At 35.6% G+C, this 18,819-nt stretch overlaps 1 protein-coding gene across 1 annotated transcript in view; it reads right to left on the reverse strand.

Moving 5' to 3' along the window:
- HOOK3 (hook microtubule tethering protein 3) overlaps window positions 1-18,819 on the reverse strand; it is a gene marked incomplete at both ends in the record, with an annotated part of 81,023 nt that overhangs the window by 40,007 nt on the left and 22,197 nt on the right. The window contains 5 exons of the mRNA XM_084232451.1: window positions 78-161; window positions 1,280-1,342; window positions 9,437-9,504; window positions 14,443-14,575; window positions 16,545-16,595. Of these exons, the coding sequence (XP_084088577.1) occupies window positions 78-161; window positions 1,280-1,342; window positions 9,437-9,504; window positions 14,443-14,575; window positions 16,545-16,595 (399 nt within the window). The remainder of the gene's footprint in view (window positions 1-77; window positions 162-1,279; window positions 1,343-9,436; window positions 9,505-14,442; window positions 14,576-16,544; window positions 16,596-18,819) is intronic.

Here is an 18,819-nt window from a genome sequence, read left to right on the forward strand (position 1 = left end):
CTGAATGGAAGTGCACAGAACAATTTGGTGGTACTTACAGAATTTCCAATAGTTGGTACACAGAACAGACTTCCTACCTGCATATCCAATTCATGGCATCTTTGAGCAATTTCTTCCTTTGCTGACAAAGCTTCGTTTAATTCCTCTGTAGTTTTCTTCAACTGGTTAGAAACAAAGATAATAGAAATTTCAATATAAAGGAGCAAAATTAGTACTTACAAATGTACAATGAGAATTAAAACATTTTCTCTTTCTGAGGGGCAGGGAGAAATCTGAAACACTTCTGCAAGAATCTAAAGGTACTTGTAACATTTAGTTCTACAACTCCTCTTTTGAATATTTTGAATCTGGTTCTTTTCTCTTAAAAGTTAATTAATGTATTAGCTTAAAAAAGAAAAAATTGATTAAAGTAAAATTACATTGGCTTTCCATTTCATGTGACCAAACCTCCATGTAGTATAGGTGTCACAGGGCAACCCAACATAGGTACAAAAAGATGTATTCAAGGCAATAACTTTAAAATCAAACATCAAAGTAAAAGTAGGAGAAATTTTAACTTGAATAAAATTATATCATATCCAAAGATTTCCTGCAACACATGAAGAAACCATGGAGAAGAACTGAGAGAGACAAAGAAAACAAAGAGTTCTGTTCATGCTTTGAAATAGATGTCCCAGAATAGCTGGAACACAGAAACTGACAATGTAACAAACAACATTTGTAATTAAAATTACAAAGCACCTTTTCTGTTAAAACCATAAGAATATGTTGCAGATCTTTGTTGCCTGGTGTATTGAGATATCCTCTCACACTGTTTACTTCTTTACAAAGATGTAACATATCTGCATTATAACTAAATAAGATTAAATCCATGTCATTTTGTAGGAATGCATCTATTGTGTTAACATGGCATGTACAAAGGTGTTACTAATGGAAAAAGAAAAATCATGACTATAAAATAGGAACCACATTAAGTTTTTAAAAACTGACTTAAGTTTTAATAAATTAAAGGAGTTAATGCATTTTATTTAATATAGTTTATTTTAAAGTAGGTTATATAGCAATACTTAAAATACAAATTATAACTTTAATTACAAATGTATAATGTCCATGTTATAAAATGGTACAAGGACTTATACCAATATATTCCATACTCTCCAATTTGAACTGAAACATTCTTTCCATACTCTCCAATCTGAACTGAAACATTCTTTTCACTAATATCTAAATAAATAATTTCCAATCTTCAAAAGGATAAAAATAATGCAAAATTAGATACCTGCCGATCCAGGTCAACATAGGCATCATTTCCAGCAGAGACAGGAGATTCTTTACTCATTAGCTGAAATTAAAATTTAAATGACTGTAACCATGAGGCAAACAGTTGTTATATATAATGATAAACCAACACTACAAACACAATCACCTAGTCACTACAGAATTATAAAAATGAAAATGAAAACACAAATGTTAACTGAACATTTTCTTATACAATGAAGTTTTTCAGTCTGGAACTTTTTTTTCCACTCTAGAATAATGCCTTCACTTAAAATTACAGGTCTAAATTTTGGTGTTCATTTTCAGTGTAGGCTCACTCATAAGAATCATGTATTACTTACTTGTAACCACTAAAAGTATAAGTCTTTAAGTTAAAAACGTGGCTAAATATTTTAAAGCAGTGACTTTTCAGTGAAATAAGGTAACACTAACAACTATTTCTAAAGAATAGAAGTGGGTAGCCTAATTATTAGCCAAAATTAACTGACAAATGATAACACATACAGGCTGTGTCTCAGCCTTTCTCACTCTTGTGTGGTAAAGAGAGATGATCCAAAGGGTGTGTGAGGGGTCTGGAGAGAAGGGGATAAAGTTTTCACTGTTAGAAATTATCGGGGGCTGACTCAAATGGTCCTGATTTTCTATGGTTCCCTTCTTAAGTGCTATGTGAAGGAGAAAAGAGTGAATGACAATTAGAAATGTGGGCAAACAGATTTATGGTCAACTAATCTTTGACAAAGGAGCAAAGACTATGCATTGGAGCAAAGAAAGTTTGTTCAATAAATGGTGCTGGGAAAACTGGGTCGCTACATGCAAAAGAATGAAGCTTGACCACTACCTCACACCATACACAAAAATCAACTCAAAATGGATTAAAGAACTAGACATAAGACCTGAAAACATAAAATACATAGAAGGAAATATAGGCGAAACACTACGTGATATGCACATCAAAGACATCTTTACAGACACATCACCCAAAGCAGTGATAGTGAAGGCAAAGATAAACAGCTGGGACTACATCAAATTAAAGAGCTTCTGCACAGCAAAAGAGACAATAACAAAAACAAAGAGAAACCCCACCAACTGGGAGAACATTTTTGCACACAACACTAATGATAAACGACTGATCACAAAAATCTGCAAAGACCTGATGAGACTCAACACAAACAAAGAAAATAATACAGTCAAAATATGGTCAGAAGAGCTAAAAAGAAAATTCTCTGAAGAAGAAATGCAAATGGCCAACAGGCATATGAAAAAATGTTCAACATCACTTGTCATCAGGGAAATGCAAATCAAAACTACCATGAGATACCATCTCACACCAGTGAGAATGGCACATATTAAAAAAACTAGCAACAACAAATGTTGGCGAGGGTGTGGAGAAAAAGGAACTCTTCTGCACTGTTGGTGGGAGTGCAAACTGGTTCAACCACTATGGAGAGCTGTATGGAGATTTCTAGACCTACTAAACATAGAGCTTCCATATGATCCAGCAATTCCACTCCTAGGTATTTACCCAAAGGACACAGAAACATCAATTCCAAAGAGCACCTGCACCCCTATGTTTATAGCAGCACTATTTACAATAGATAAGCTTTGGAAACAACCCAAATGCCCAAAAATAGATGACTGGATCAAGAAGATGTGGTATGTATATACCATGGAATATTACTCAGCATTCAGAAAAGATAAACACATGCAATTTGCAGCAACATGGATGACGCTGGAAGGGATCATGCTCAGCGAAATAAGCCAGAAAGAAAAAGAAAAATACCGGATGGTCTCACTCATAGCAGGAATCTAGAAAACTTAAATAAAGGACCAGGAAAATGAATAACTATAAGAAAGTGAAAATCAAAATCAACAAAAAACTGTGAACCAGAGACACTCTATGGGGGGTAGAGGGCGGGAGGGGAGGGATTGGGGTCAAAATAAGGGGGTTGCAATTGTATGGGGAATATAAAAATAAAATCTATTATAAAATAAATAAATAAAAATGAGGACAGAATTAAAAAAAAAAAAAAGAAATGTGGGCAAATACTGTTGAGAGATCTGGTGACTTCAACCTTCATCACCCTCTCTGGAGAACTAAAATATTATATTCTGCTGTACCCTTTTCTCTTTATCAGTGGTTCTCAAAGAGAGATCCCCAAACCATAAGTATCAGCATTGCCTGGGAACTTGTCAAAAATGAAAATTCTTGGGTACCAGTCCAGATTTACTTAGTTAAGTCCAGCCACCTGTTTAATAAGTCTTCCAGGTGATGCTGATACATACAGAAGTTTGAGAACCACTGCTCTGTATTAATGTAATGAGAAGAGTTGAAAGTCAACTAGCATAATCAGGGGGGCAAAAACTCAGGAAGAGTAAAAATATTTGGTTTTCTCCATAAAGGGCAGGTTTATTAGGAAAAAAGGAAAGAAGATGACACTTGCACAAATAAGCAGGCAGGAGGAGCTGCTTATTGAAACTACCAACAAAAAGACTTTTAATTTTCTTCCAATTGTAAAAATATACATTGTAGAGAAGGTAGAATTCAAAAAAAAAATATATAAAGAGAACAAAAGTATTACTTTACTAAATAATATAATTTTGAATATTTAAGAAGCTACCTGTGCCAACCATCAGTCTAGCACAGTTCAAATAAGGAAGACAAATAGTGTACAGTGTGAGAAGGGTTATGATAGAATATTCCAGGAATACATCTAATGCAGAGGTAGGTGGTAGAAGGGAGTGAAAGTATTTTCTTTCCGTCTTTTTCTTTTTCCTTTTATTACCTCTTTTAGTCCTTATAACACAGCAAAACCACTGAATAAAAACCTAGGTCTCCTGCTTTCTGAATGCCATCTACTAAGTCACTCATTCAATTACATGAGTACAGTTAGTTCCCTGACTTCCTTGAGGCTACAAGGCCTAATACCGCTCACTTTCTCCCTGTGTTTTATTCCCACCCATCATTTCTGTATTCACTCTTCTTCACTTTCCTCACACTCTATAATGAACACCACTGGTTTGCTTACCTCCTTTGTCTTCTACAAACATCATCACCTTCCCCTCCCTATTTTAGCTCCCATGGTCTATCATATATATGTGTAATCAATTACCTTCTCTTTCTGCTATGAATTTCATGGCCTATTACTCTGATGACTTTCATCAATAAAATGAATTCTCCTTTTACCCTCAATTCCTTCTTCCTGGCAAAATCTCAAGATTTTAACCCATGATTACTCCAACTCTCTCTCTTTTCTGCCATATACTCCAATTATTAAGTACTGAGAGAGTGAAAACACATTTTAAGTCATAACACATAGTTTCCAATCTCAAATGAGCCTTCAAAATTGCCAAAAGGCAATGTTTCCCCAATCAGCAGTCTCTTGATTCCCTTTAGAGATTATCCCAAACCTTTACTATTTTTCAAACCTCACCAACTACACTCTTCATCTGAAAACCTTGCCTCCAGATAAGAATTTCCCTCATATATCATAACCTCAAATTTGGCAACATTCATGCCCACCCCTTCTGTTCTTCCCATACAAAGCCAACCTTCTACTTGTGCTCTCAACCCAGTCTCTTCCTAGCATGTCATAAACCCTGTAACATTTATTATCACTTCTCTTTCATCACTCTACCAGTAATCACTGTTATAATTTTGAATATTTAAAAAGCTATCTGTGGGCCTTCCCTGGTGGCGCAGGTGGTTGAGCACAGTGCTGTGAAGCTGTCTGCAGCCTCTTCAGTGCAGGTTCTATCCCGGCCAGCAGGCGAGAATCCCACACGGCACGGCAGACCTCTCCTGCTTCGCCTGCTGCTCCCCTCAGCAGTGCATTTCGTCAGTCTGCCTGTTCTGCTCCCTGCTCTGTCTCTCGTGAATCCTCTCAACCTCCCACACCTCTGGCCTGTATCCTGGTTCTTGTATGCATGAATAAACAAATCTTTAAAAAAAAAAAAAGCGATCTGTGCCAACCATTGGTCTAGTGCAGTTCAAGCAAGAACACATATACAATACAGTGTGATAAGGACTGTGACAGAATATTCAAGGAATATAATCAATGTTAAGATACCACTTTAAGCCCACTAGGATGGCTATTATCAAAGGAATATACAATAACAGGGGTTGACAAGGAGGTGGAGAAATTATCATCTTCAAGAATTGCTGGTGGGAATGGAAAATGGTACAGAACCTGTAGAAATTAGGTTAGTACTTCTTTAGAAAATTTAAACATAAAATTAATGTATGTCCCAGGAATTCAATTTCTGAATATATGCCCCAAAGAATTAAAAACGGGTGTTCAAAAACACCCTGTTCACTCATTTTCACAGCACTATTTTCATAACAGCCAAAAGGTAGAAACAACCCAAATGTCCATCAACCGATGAATGGATAAATGTGATAAACTCTTAGAATATTATCTAGCCACAAAGGAAGTACTGACACATGCGACAATATAACCTTGAAAACATTATGCTTAAATGAAAAATTGGACACACAAGACCATATAACATAAACACCGAAAACTGATTACTGGCAGGTTACCTTGGGTTAAAAGGAGGAGGATATGAGGAAGCCCTGTTTAATGGGTACAGGGTTTCCTTTTATGATGATGAAAAAAATCTGGAACTAAACAGTGGTGATATCTGCATATTATGAATTACTAAATGTCACTAACGGCCAATTTTATATTATATGCATTTTATCACAATTAAAAAATCAAAGTCGGTGTACACCTTAATAAAAACATTAAGTGGAGCATGATCCCTTCCACCTCCATCCATGTTGCTGCAAATTGCATGTGTTTATCTTTTTTGAATGCTGAGTAATATTCCATTGTGTATATGTACCACATCTTCATGCTCAGCAAAATAAGCCAGAAAGAAAAAGAAAAATACCAGATGGTCTCACTCATAGCAGGAATCTAGAAAACCTAAATAAAGGACCAGGAAAAAGAATAACTATAAGAAAGAAAAAAATCAAAATCAACTAACAACTATGAACCAGAGACACACTATGGGGGGCAGGGGCGGGGAAAGGAGGGCTTGGGGTCAAAATAGGGGGGTTGCAATTGTATGGGGAATATAAAAATAAAATTAAAAAAAAAAAACATTAAGTGGAAGTCTTAAAAAAAAAAAAAACTATCCTCTTACAAAAGTCCTCCCTCAATTCCACCCGGCTACTCCCCTTGCCCTACCCATAGGCTCAATTAGTGATAGCTTGATAGCACTGAGACTTTAACCCTTGTGCCACCAAGGAGGCCCCTACCCATAGGTTCAATTCGTAACTAAATATATTGACCTAAGTTCTGATCATTTTCACATCTATCCACTTCTCTGTTCTAACTACCACAATCTCCTTTAGGCTCTGTCTTTCTTCACAGGATAATCACTAGATCTATTAACTGCTCTCCTGTTTCCTAACCTTCTTTTCCTCCAACCCATTCTTCACATTACACAGATTTTCTCAAATACAGATTTCAATGAATTCTCTCCTTTAAATCTATTCATTGGCTTCCAAAACACCAATGCTTTTAACAAAACAGCTTAATAGCCTAATCTTGTGTCTCCTGTTTCATCTCTAAGCATTTCATGCCTCATGGTGTTTGCTAAAAGCCTTCTTCTTCCACTACCACACACAGGCTGTGCAGGTACTGCTTTCTCTTGCCTCCTGGAATTTGGAATCAATTTTTTTTGGCATTTCCTTATATTGTATTCTCCTTCAGTGTTAAGTCCAGATGCCATGCCACTTCCTCTGAGAAACCTTCCATAATATTCCCAACAGAGCTCCACACTCCCTTCTTTTTCATACTTGTATTCCTGCTGCCTATATACTGCACCACCTGGAACATAGTAGGAGCTTAATAAGTACCCGATAAATAAAATGTATTGGCACAGAAAAGACATATAATCTATTTTAAAAAGCAAATTGTACATAACATTTTATTTGTATCTTGTTTATTTGCCATTTTAAGCTTAATGCTTTGTCTTGAGTATCTCATTTTTGTTTGTTTTACAGGATTTTATCAGCTACATAATATTCCATGGGATGGAGAGATTTAAATACCATTTACTGATACAAATACACTGCTTTCACTTTTTTGTTAATAGAAAATAGTTTGATAAACCCAGATATACCCAATCTTTGTCTGAATTTCTAAAGAATTTTTGGGACAGATTCATAGAATGAAAATCACAAATTTTAATGTAAAATATATCTATGATTATAGATATAATACCATTTATTATAGAAAAACTGGAAAGTACTGAAAAAAAGTACAGAACATCCAATCATTTGGAGAGAGTTAACATTTTGACAAGCTTATTTATTTTCATTCATGTTGACTTTTATTTTAACAGAAATGGACTATACTGGTTCATAGTCTCGTTATATTTTTCAAGATATGCTTCAATGCCTATATAATATGCTTTGACTCATGTAATATCCACTTTTTCCATTGCTTTTATGATTAAAAAACATTCTTACAACCTGCGATCAGTTATAAATCTATTATTTTTAATTGCTGTTTTACATTTGACAGCAAATTTGATATGCCCCAAAGTATGACACCTTAGAATAATGAATATTTCAATCTGAAGGAAATCTGAGAAATAACCAGCACAGGAAGGATTTGCTGACCTTCCTGAAACAGATCCTAAGACCCTCATGTGAGAGGTGGCCTCCCTACACTCAGATGAAAGAAACTTATCTCCAAAGACAGGGATGGTGAGTGGGGTCTAAACGAGCAGGCCTTGCTGTTTTCGCCAGTTTATTACACTTAGTTCCTATCCTTTCGTCATATCACATTTTTCTAGGATTCTCCAACTTTCATCAATCCTAAAGACCTCGGATTTTCATTTCCAAACAAAGGCTCCTGTGTCAAGTAAAACTTATATTAAATAAGCTTGTATGCTTTTTTCTTACTAATCTGTCCCATTCAAGAATTTAGAAGGGTAAAGGAAAATTATATTTTTTGTTCCCTATAGTTTCAATATGAACATTTAACTAGAAATTTTTCTGGGGGTGATTAAAGTTACAGACCTTTCTCCTACCAAATGAGAAACCAATAGTTAAGTGTAAGATAGACAGCTAATTTAAATATATTACTTATAATGGTTAGAGGAACTATTCCTAGTTCATTAGATATTTTCAAAAATTAGGAATAGTTACTATTCTATATATCAATACGCAAGATAAATATTTAAGATACACATAAAAGTGAGAAATTTATTGAGTATGATTTTTTTTTAAAAGATTTAATTTATTTATTTATACAAGCACTGGGTACAGTCAGAAGCGCGGAAGGGTAAGAGAATTCACCAGAGCCAGAGCGGGGAGCAGAACAGGCAGAAGGACCGAAGTACACTGCTGAGGGGAGCAGCGGGCGGCAGGAGAGGTCTGCACGCCATGTGGGACCCTCACCCAGGGGCCAGGGATCGAACAGCTTCGCAGCTCAGCACTCAACCACTGCGCCACCATGGGAGGCCCAATGAGTATGATTTTTAAAGAGATAAGCTACATCATAAGTTACATCATAAGTTTACAGAGAAAATTCTCCAAAAAAAAGAATTTTTTTTAAAGACAAATTTTTCATTTATTTATTTATTTATACATACATACAAGCACTGGGTACAGTCAGAAGCGCGGGAGGGTGAGAGAACTCACCAGAGCCAGAGCGGGAAGCAGACCAGGCAGACTGCTGAAGTACACTGCTGAGGGGAGCGGCGGGAGAGGTCTGCGTGCCATGTGGGACCCTCACCTGGTGGCTGGGGATAGAACTGGTGCTGCAGAGGCTGTGGGCAGCTTCACAGCCCAGCGCTCAACCGCTGCGCCACCGGGGAGGCCCGAGAATTTTTTTTTAAGATTTATTTATTTATTCATGATACAAGAACCGGGGTACAGGACAGAGGTGAGGTGTACAGGGGTACAGGCGTGAGGGTGAGAGGATTCACAAAAAACAGAGCGGGGAACAGAACAGGCAGACTGACTTAAATACACTGTTGAGGGGAGCAGTGCGCGAGACAGGAAAGGTCAGCTGCGCACAGCTTCACAGCGATGTGCTCAACTGCCTGCGCCACGAGGGAAGCCCAAATGAGAATTTTAAAAAAAAAATTCTACTTCTATTAATTATTCACAAAGTTTAAGCACAAAGATCCAACATACCTCTTGTATGGCTGTCATCACAACATGTTGAACAGATTCCTCCATCATCATAATGGCTTGGATGTATTCTGAAAACGAGAACAATCTGAAATGTCACTATCCAAATTAAAGACTATCAAGGGAATACAGGCTAATATTGCATCATTTTTTAAAGTATTTCCTACAAATTGATTCCTCCTATGAATTTCTCATATATGGTTAAATGTATGTGCCACGGTAAAACAAAGACTGAAATCACAGTATTTATTATTCTTTATGATAATCTCACTGCCCCCCACCATTCCTTAAAAATCACAGGAATTCAGGGTCTCAGGAATGTAAAACAATGAACTGTAAAGCCTTTGATCAGGATGGGACAGACTGCACGTTACTTATTTCTAGAACCTAAATATAATTGGTGTTTTACATTGTTCTTTGTTACATGCTAAAATTTTTGAAGCCTATGCTTGTTCTTATATGACATCAAAGCACTGAATTATGCATGATTCCTATCTTAATATTTTGTAAAGAAAAAAGAATGAACCTGAGAGCTGCTCTGGACAGAGAGTTTAAGAATTTAAGATAGAAATGGATACTATAATTAAATAAACATTGTACCTACCACCCTGGGCTTTAAAATAATGATCCACATCTATAAGCTAAAGTATCAACTTCAACATTCTTACCCTCATCACTGCCAAAAAAGAAAAGAATCTCTTAATTGTTAGTGACAAAATTTTTAAAAAACGTAGTTTAAAAAGCCCTGAAAGTAGTTTTCATTATTTCCAAATCCAACAATGGATGAAAAAAGCATTTAAAAAACCCCACCACTATAGGCCAGTTGGAGTCCAACAAATATGGTAAATGTTTAAATGAAACATTTAAAAAGAGTAATTAGGAAATTCGAGCCTGAGCTTACTTCTCCACCCACCCCCAAATAAAACAACAAAAAACTGACTCAACACTACAACTATTATATAAAATACTTTTATATTACTACAAAATGGTTAGTGATCTTTTGGCACGAGACTAGTGTATTTGGAATGCCAAACTACAATCCTTTGCTTGACAGGTAACTTGTTTTTTTTTTTAAAAAAAAAAAAAAGTTATTTTGATAGCACAGGTAAATCATCACATTCTAACATTCTGGCTGTTAATATCAAAAATTTTAGTTAATCTAAAAAACATGTTTTTAATGAAGCGTTGTCCTAAAGACACATGCACCCAATCAAATATGTAGTGATATATACAAATAATCACCACACTTAAATCACAGGTGTTGTTCTTAAGCCAACAGCAATATATCATACTTAAGCACTATTTGGTAGAAAAAAGAACTCCTTTAATCTGAGTTTAATTTTTTGTTTTGTTAATGAGTAGCACCTTATGAGTTTTGGAATACAGCAAGGGAGTGTTTCTAGATCTTCTGTGCAAAGGTAACAACTAGAAAGGTACCACAGAAATTTAGTGAACTCCAAGGCTATGAAGAACCTGCATAGGTAGGATGACTAAACAACTTTCAAAATAAAAGATTGTGAACATGGAAGAGAAGAAACAGTGGCATTGATAATGGGGAAGGAAAACTTAATGACAACCTACTGGAAGTGAAGAAAGTAAGAGTGGGAATAATGAAGTTAAGAAGTTAGTAAGGTGTGAGAGGGGAAGCGTTAGTTAAGAAGCGGTGTTGCCACGTCAAGGCCCTTCCCCGCGAACACCGTAAAATGCCAAATGATAAAATGATGATGAGGAATACATTAATGTACAATATTTGAAAAAAAATTACAAATCTTTATAGTTCAAAATAGAAGTATATATGATTACTGAGTGCAGATCAATGAAGGAATGCTGGAGAATAAGGTGTATTATGTCAGGGAATTTACCCTGAAAACATAGCTGTTAGATCCAAAATTTACTGCACAGTTTAATACAAAGAATATTAAGTGTGGAAAAGACATAGGTTTTTGCCCTCACCTAGCCTCTCACAAGCAAGAAATCTTAAGTAAGTGACATAATACTTAAGAATCTCAGCTTCTTAATCTGTAAAAAGTACTTTTTGTTCTATTAGTTCCTGGTAGAGTTCTAGCAGAAAGGTGACACTAGTAATAGTTAATGTGCTTTCTACTACTAATCCTTGCTCTTCAAAAATTCACCACCATTTGTTTTGCCCCAATTTGAAAAGTCAGTTAGGGTAAATGTATGTTGAATCAACATGCAGAGCAGTTGTTCCTACTTCTTCTGTAGGAAAAAATAATCCAAACATAAAGGTCCATTTATGTGTATGGTGTTTTATGAATTACAGAGCAAATACACACACATACACACACACACACATAATTTCATTTACTCCTCATGACTACTAGGCTTTGCATCCAAGGGAAGAAAAAGGCTGAGTATCTTGTCCAATGCCAGTCACTTTGGTACACAGGGACCCTGGGAAGCATACACCATTAAGTAACTTTAATAAGCCTTGCCTTATACAGCAGGTCATCAAATAATGTTTCATTATAACATTGATGAGGAAAAAAAAAATTCCCTGCTGGGGCCACTGTCCACATGGAGTTTGCCCATTCTCTCCCCTTTTCTTTGTGGGTTTTCCATGGTTTCGAACACAAGTTCCTGTTTAATATTAAAAAATGTTTGGGGTCTATAATCGGAAGTTTGGTGATGTTTTTGTGACCAGAAATAGCTGTAGGAACTTAACTCTTATTTATATCAATTAGCGTGTGGTAAAACTGATTTTGTTGCAAGTAAAAGTTGCAGTTTCCAAGAATCTATGACAATGTTAAATGAAGGCCTATGTAGATAATACATGTGCAGTGACAGGTAATACTTAATCCAGAAATTCACTTAATTTGATTAGTAGCTGTCAAATTTGTTCCTAAAAGCAGAAAATGTCCTCTGGATAAAGTGAGATGTTAAAATCTTACTCAGTTTACATCATTTATATGCAATTTCAGGAGAAAAACTGAATCCAGGTGTTAATGTCTACATGAAAATCTCAATAAATATTATGATTCCTTGTTTCCCAAGGAATATGACTACAGGTAATGTCCTTGTCTTTTCTAATTGCTACTCCGTAATAAGTAATAATTAGCTGGGCCTCCCTGGTGGTACAAGAGGCTAAGTCTCAGCACTATGAAGAGGTCAGAGGCCACTGCAGCCCTGCAAAGGGAACCGGCCCACATGGCTCAGCAGACCTCTCCTGTCTCACATGCTGCTCCCCTTAGCAGTGTGTTTCAATCTGCCTGCTCTGCTCCCCACTCTGTCTCTGGTGAATCCTCTCACCTTTCCCACGCCTCTGGCATATACCCCATCTCTTGGATGCATAAATAAATAAATCTTTAAATATATATATGTATATAAAATTAGCTAACTCTTAACAACTACATTTAAGGAGCATTATGCATTAAATATTAACTCCAAGTTTTGATGCATTATCTAACAAAATACATAAAAAGTCATTTTCTGAATTCAGTGAATTGCATTAAATTTTTTTCACCTATCCTTTAAAATAAAACTTCTATTTAGAGATTTAATGTGTTTTGAATCTTATTTACACAAATCTTCAATTCTGGACAAAAAACTTGATAGAAACACTTCAGTAATAAACAAAAATCACAAATGTAGAAAATCCTCTCTTTTAATTCTTGACTTAAACTGAACAAACAATCTAAAATTATTGTAAGAGCATGGCATGCTAAAATCTAAAAGGAATAGGGCTAAAGAGAAATACATTGTTAGAAAAAATTCCTGATACAGAGACAAATAAAGGTAGTCACAGGTTCAAGAACAACATTAACTATTATTACACTAATCACGAGAACACCAAAAAAAATACAGGCAAATCTGTACTTCTCTGTGTGGAACAAGAAAAATACATTTGGGCTAAAAAAATATCTTCAAAGGTCAGGTAAAGAACAGTATAATACTGTGTTGTCATCTTTGGAACAGCCCCTCTCTACCTTTCTCCTGATTCATCTCCTTTATCCCTTCCTCATTATTCTCGGCTATGGTTGTGATTTTATTTAAACCCTAAAGGGTTTAAAGGAAAACTAGAGGGGCCTCCCTGGAGGCGCAAGGGGTTAAGTTTCAGCATGATAAAGCTATTGGCAGCCACAGCAGCACAAGTTTGATCCCCAGCCAGGAAGCTGACCCACATGGCGCAGACCTCTCCTGTTTTGCCTGCTGCTGCTCCCCTCAGCAGTGTATTTTAGTAGTTCTGCCTGTTCTGCTCCCACTCTGTCTCTTGTGAATCCTCTCATCCCCCTTCACCTCTGGCCTATACCCCATCTCTTGTATGCATAAATAAATAAATCTTTAAAAAAATAAAAAGGAAAACTAGAGTCTTCCTGACATTTAGTTTCTGCTATTCAGTTTATGCTTAATCTATTACCCTCCACATCTTTGCTTAAGTAATTTCCTTGATCCAGATCAAGCCTGTCTACCATGACAACTGCCGTCACAGCACTTACCACTACTCAGATCACATAATCATATGTGGCATTACTTATTGCCTTCCTCTTCCACTCAACTATAGATTCCATCAGGGAAGGTTCTGTGTCTGTTTTTTGTCTGACAAGTGTTCCTAGGCCCCAGCATAATGCCTGATTTCAGTAAATATTCATAAAATAAATCCTTCATACTTGCACCTAAAATATCCAATTTTAAGTTTCCAGAGCTGAACTGATCCAGTATATTATATCATATTATTGCTAACATTAAGTATTTAATTTAGCTTGTCCATGTCCAATTAACAGCAAGCTATATCACATTCAGGATAGTTAAAAACATATGCTTAAAAAAATTATACAGTTTTGCAGAAAGGGAAAGAATATCACCTTCATGAAATTTAGTCTAACTTGCAAAACACTCTTTTAAGCTTCAAAACAAATTATCAGCAAAATCATAGAAAATGGCATTCTTTGAGGGTACCCTTAAAGATGTGACTGTTCATATTGGTAATTATATGAAATACACAATATATATTACTCTCCTTAGTTTTAAATGCATACATTGAAATAAATTACCTTGCTTCTGTTCACAGTTCACAGCACAGCCTAAAATGAGTTGAAGCATCCTTCCAAGCTCTGCAGCATCCGAATGCTCCCCAATAAGGTTCACATCAGGAAGGGTAAAGTCATTGATTTGCTGTCCTAAAATCTGAACGAAGATAGAAAGATTGGCACTACATTTACATTTATATGACCCAATAAAAGATTTGACAGAGATTAGTTTGTCAGCTCTAGAAACTCATCATTCAGGACAGAGCTGTTATGTCAATCTAACTCCTAATTTCTATTTTTACCTCCCATACTAAGTTATAACTATGCAGAAACATAGCCACATAGACCCTAATCTAGTATGGGGTATGTACAGTGAGCAAAGAAAATGAGCACTATTGATTCCTCTGCTGCTCCCAGAAAAATTCGGTGTGTTCTCTCTGAAAGAGTAGATTCAGAGAAGTTCTAAACACATTAGGAGTATTAGATGAGTAGAAATTAAGAATAGGCTCATGCTCCCAACAGTAAGATTTTCCCTAGTCATCTTCAATCCATTTGACTACAAAACATGGACAGTGGCAGCTCTTTCTGCCCACTTGTGCCTATGCAAGTGTCCTTTATTCTTCTGTCCCCTTTCCCTAATAAACCTGTTCTTTAACGATTAAAAAAAAAACAAACACAACAACACACTGACAGTAAGACACCTATATCAGGAAGGAGAATGGAGAGGAATCTTTTATGGGGAACCTGGTCCCAAATGAATGACTTATATGTAGACAAATGGACTGGTCTCTGTTAGATAACCCTACTGAGAAAAAAGAAGATTCTAATACAAACCTGCACAAGCAGGATAAATGTTGCTGCAGTGCCAGGGTGAGGTGAGAGCAATGCATGGGAAAGTAGAAGAGGTCATGTAGTACCTGGTGCCTCAGGGTAAGAAGTGGGGAGCTGATGCTTAACACAATAGAAAACTGCAGTAAACTTTGAAAATGAGACTGATATAATCACTTTACATTTTTTAAAAATCATCCTGGTTTGGGAGTGGAGAAGAGACTGTAGAAAGGCAAGCGGGAAACAGGGTGACTAGTAGACAACTCTAGTAATTAAAGCAAGAGCTAATGACGGCTTGGGATAAGGATTGTGACAGCACAAATGGAGAAAGCTGTATTTTCGAGGTTTTTTTTTTTTTTTTTTTTTAAGATTTATTTATTTATTTATACAAGCACTGGGTACAGTCAGAAGCACAGGAAGGTTAGAGAATTCACCAGAGCCAGAGCAGGGAACAGAACAGGCAGACCAATGAAATACACTGCTGAGGGGAGCAGTGGGCCGCAGGAGAGGTCTGTTACACCATGTGGGACCCTCACCGGCAGCCAGGGATCAAACCGGAGCTGCAGAGGCTGCGGGCAGCCTCACAGCCCAGCGCTCAAACGCTGCGCCACCGGGGAGGACCTTTCGAGGTTTAATGTAAAGGTTTTTGTTGATAATATCAAAAGAAGGAAGGGTTATACACAATTTATAGGTTTGGGGCTTGAGTGGTAGGGTAGTAGACTGCAGGGTCATTACTGAGATAGGGAAGATATAACTGCAGGTAGCTTGGGAGGAAAAACACAGGAAAGTAACATAGGTTTGCAGTTATGTTGTGTCCATATGATAGGTAAGTTCATGAAATTTAAAGGAAAACAAGTTAGTTCTAATGCCAGATTTTTAATGCAGCAATGTCTTAACTGTTTTATGCAGGCTCAAGATAAAATGAGTTAGTCTAGGGATGGGGATTTGCCAAGGAATAAAATAGATGTAAATAATGAGTTGATTATAACAGCTATGAATGGACTCTAAACTACATTTACAAAGTAAGGGAAGAAAAAAGAGAGTTAACAGGAAGGAGAAAGTAAAGTTCAGCATATATGAGTAATCGTCTACAAACTATGCATATTTCACTGACAGAGATTATCTAGTAACTAACTAATAGATAATTACATGAACTAACACCCTAGAAATACACAATGGAGGATAAAACATAATTAATTTTGAGGTAATTTTTCCTTTTCTTGAAACTATTAAAAAATACTGTAAAACTGCACTGTCCTATAGTAATACTTCCAAGTAGAATGAAAAAAAGTTCTTACCTCATGATTGTAATCCAAGATTCCTTTTAAAATTTTCTTTAAATTGCTTATCTGTTTAAAGAAAGAGGAAATGACTGGGTTTTTAAAAGGCAGCTCCAAGCACAAAGCAAAATATAGTTTAACATAAAAAACTTCTGAACTAATCATTCTACTTAATCATAAAGTAAATTAAAAAACCCAATGGCATATTTAAATTACTATCATCAAAAAACATCAATGTTTTAATTTATTTGATCTAAGAGATATATAAAACACATTGTTTCTGACTACAAAAAATTTCGATGTTATGATAACATTGATAAAAATGAATGGAATTTAACAAGACTTAAGAGTAAAATTAAATAATCTGGATTTTCTGGAGATAAAAAAATAAACATGCCATCTTAAATGAAGACTTTAGTTCAGTGCTGTCTTCCCTCAGAAAAAGGAGTTGCATCTTACACCAGGCTAATTAAACACAATTAACAGTCAAAATTACCTTTAGAAATCTCCAAAGTAACCTAAGAAGGAGGTTATAACCTATAGAGGAATATCTCCAAATTCCTTCACTGTCAGAAAACACTATGTTTATTTTCTTAATAATTTGTTTAAAATTGTTTTTAAATTAACACACAGTAAAATTAACATTTTTGGTCTACAGTTTTACAAATTCTAATATATATATGAATTTGTGTAACCACCACCATAATCAGAAAACAAAACAGCTGCGTCTGTGCATGAATATTTATAGTAGCTCTACCCACAATCTCTAGAAACTCAGAAGCGATCCAAATGTCCTCCTATGGGTTAATGAATAAACAATTTGTGGCACTTCCATAAATTGAAAAATTACTCTACAATAAAAGGGTTGGAAGTACTGATACATACAATAACCTGAAAGAATCTCACAACCATTACACTGAGTAAAAGCAGTTAAGTCTCAAAATATTGCATGTTATACAATACCATTTATATATAACATCACTATTTTTCAATTGAAATAATATTGTATTATAATATTATAGTTTCAAGATGTGCATCATTAAAAACCAACTTAATGTATATATTGTACTAGGTTCACCACTAAAAGTCCAGTTCTATCCTTCACCATATAGTTGACCACCTTTCACCCATACCCTTTCTTCCCCTTTCCCTCTGTTAACCACTAATTGGTACTAAGGTTTCAAAGTTTGTTTCTGTTTAATTTAGACTATCTATTTGATTTACCTATATGCTACAGATTTGTGAAACCATACATGACTTTTCTTTCCCCATCTGACTTATTTCACTTTGCATAATACCTCCCAGGTCCATCCACCTGGTTGCACATGGCAAGAATTTTTTTTTAATAGCTGAGCAGTATTGCATTGTTCCACCTACATCCCCTGTTTGCTAATCATCTGTTGATGGGTACACTTAGGTTGTTGACAGCTCTTTGCTATTACAGATAATGCTGTAATGAACATGGGGGTAAGCTTGCTGTTTCCTTAGTTGAGCACCGAACTAAAAAATTTGGAGAAATTGAGAATTGCATTATACATGATTTTATTTGTTCTAGAATGTTGATTTTTTTCATATTTTAACATTTAAAATAATATCTTACAAAGTCAATGTGGTCATTTAAAAATGGGAATTTATTTCCCATTGAAAAAAGGTATATATCTTATCATTAATCAGTGATACCTAAAATTGAAGAAATATAACAGGATAAAATATGGAGAATAGAATGAAAATCAGAATTGACATTTTTAATTCTGTATATTATGAATATAATACACATTTTTCCCTTCTTTTATTATTGCCTTTGCAACATTTGTGACACTGAGGAGAGAGAGGGGGAGAGAAGGAGGGAGGGGGAGAGAGAGAGAGAGAGAGAGAGAGAGAGTGTGTGTGTGTGTGTGTGTTTGAGTACTGTCTGTGTGGGGGTGAGGTAGGCAACCCCCCTTCGGTCAAGCCAGAAAGCAAACACAAAATGATTAGTACATTATTTTAAACATTCATGAATTGCTTTTAAACATTAAAAATTCAGTTTAATTGCCCATTCCTCAATGATTATTTACAAATTAGAAGTCATTAAAAATATTCATTCTAATTTAAAAAGAAGTAATTAGATTATGGCAAACCCAACATATAAGCAATCAGTAAATATTTTTCATCATATACACACTTTTATGGGGAAATACAAACAAATGGAGCTTTGCACATCTTAAGTCCAGGGGTTTTACATGCTTACTCATTTGCATTTCTGAGTCTCTACAGTCTAAATCATAAAGAAATGGTTCCAGAGTTATCAAAA

This window comes from Talpa europaea (genome assembly GCF_964194135.1).
Source record: "Talpa europaea genome assembly, chromosome: 4".
In the NCBI taxonomy this organism is placed as follows: domain Eukaryota; kingdom Metazoa; phylum Chordata; class Mammalia; order Eulipotyphla; family Talpidae; genus Talpa; species Talpa europaea.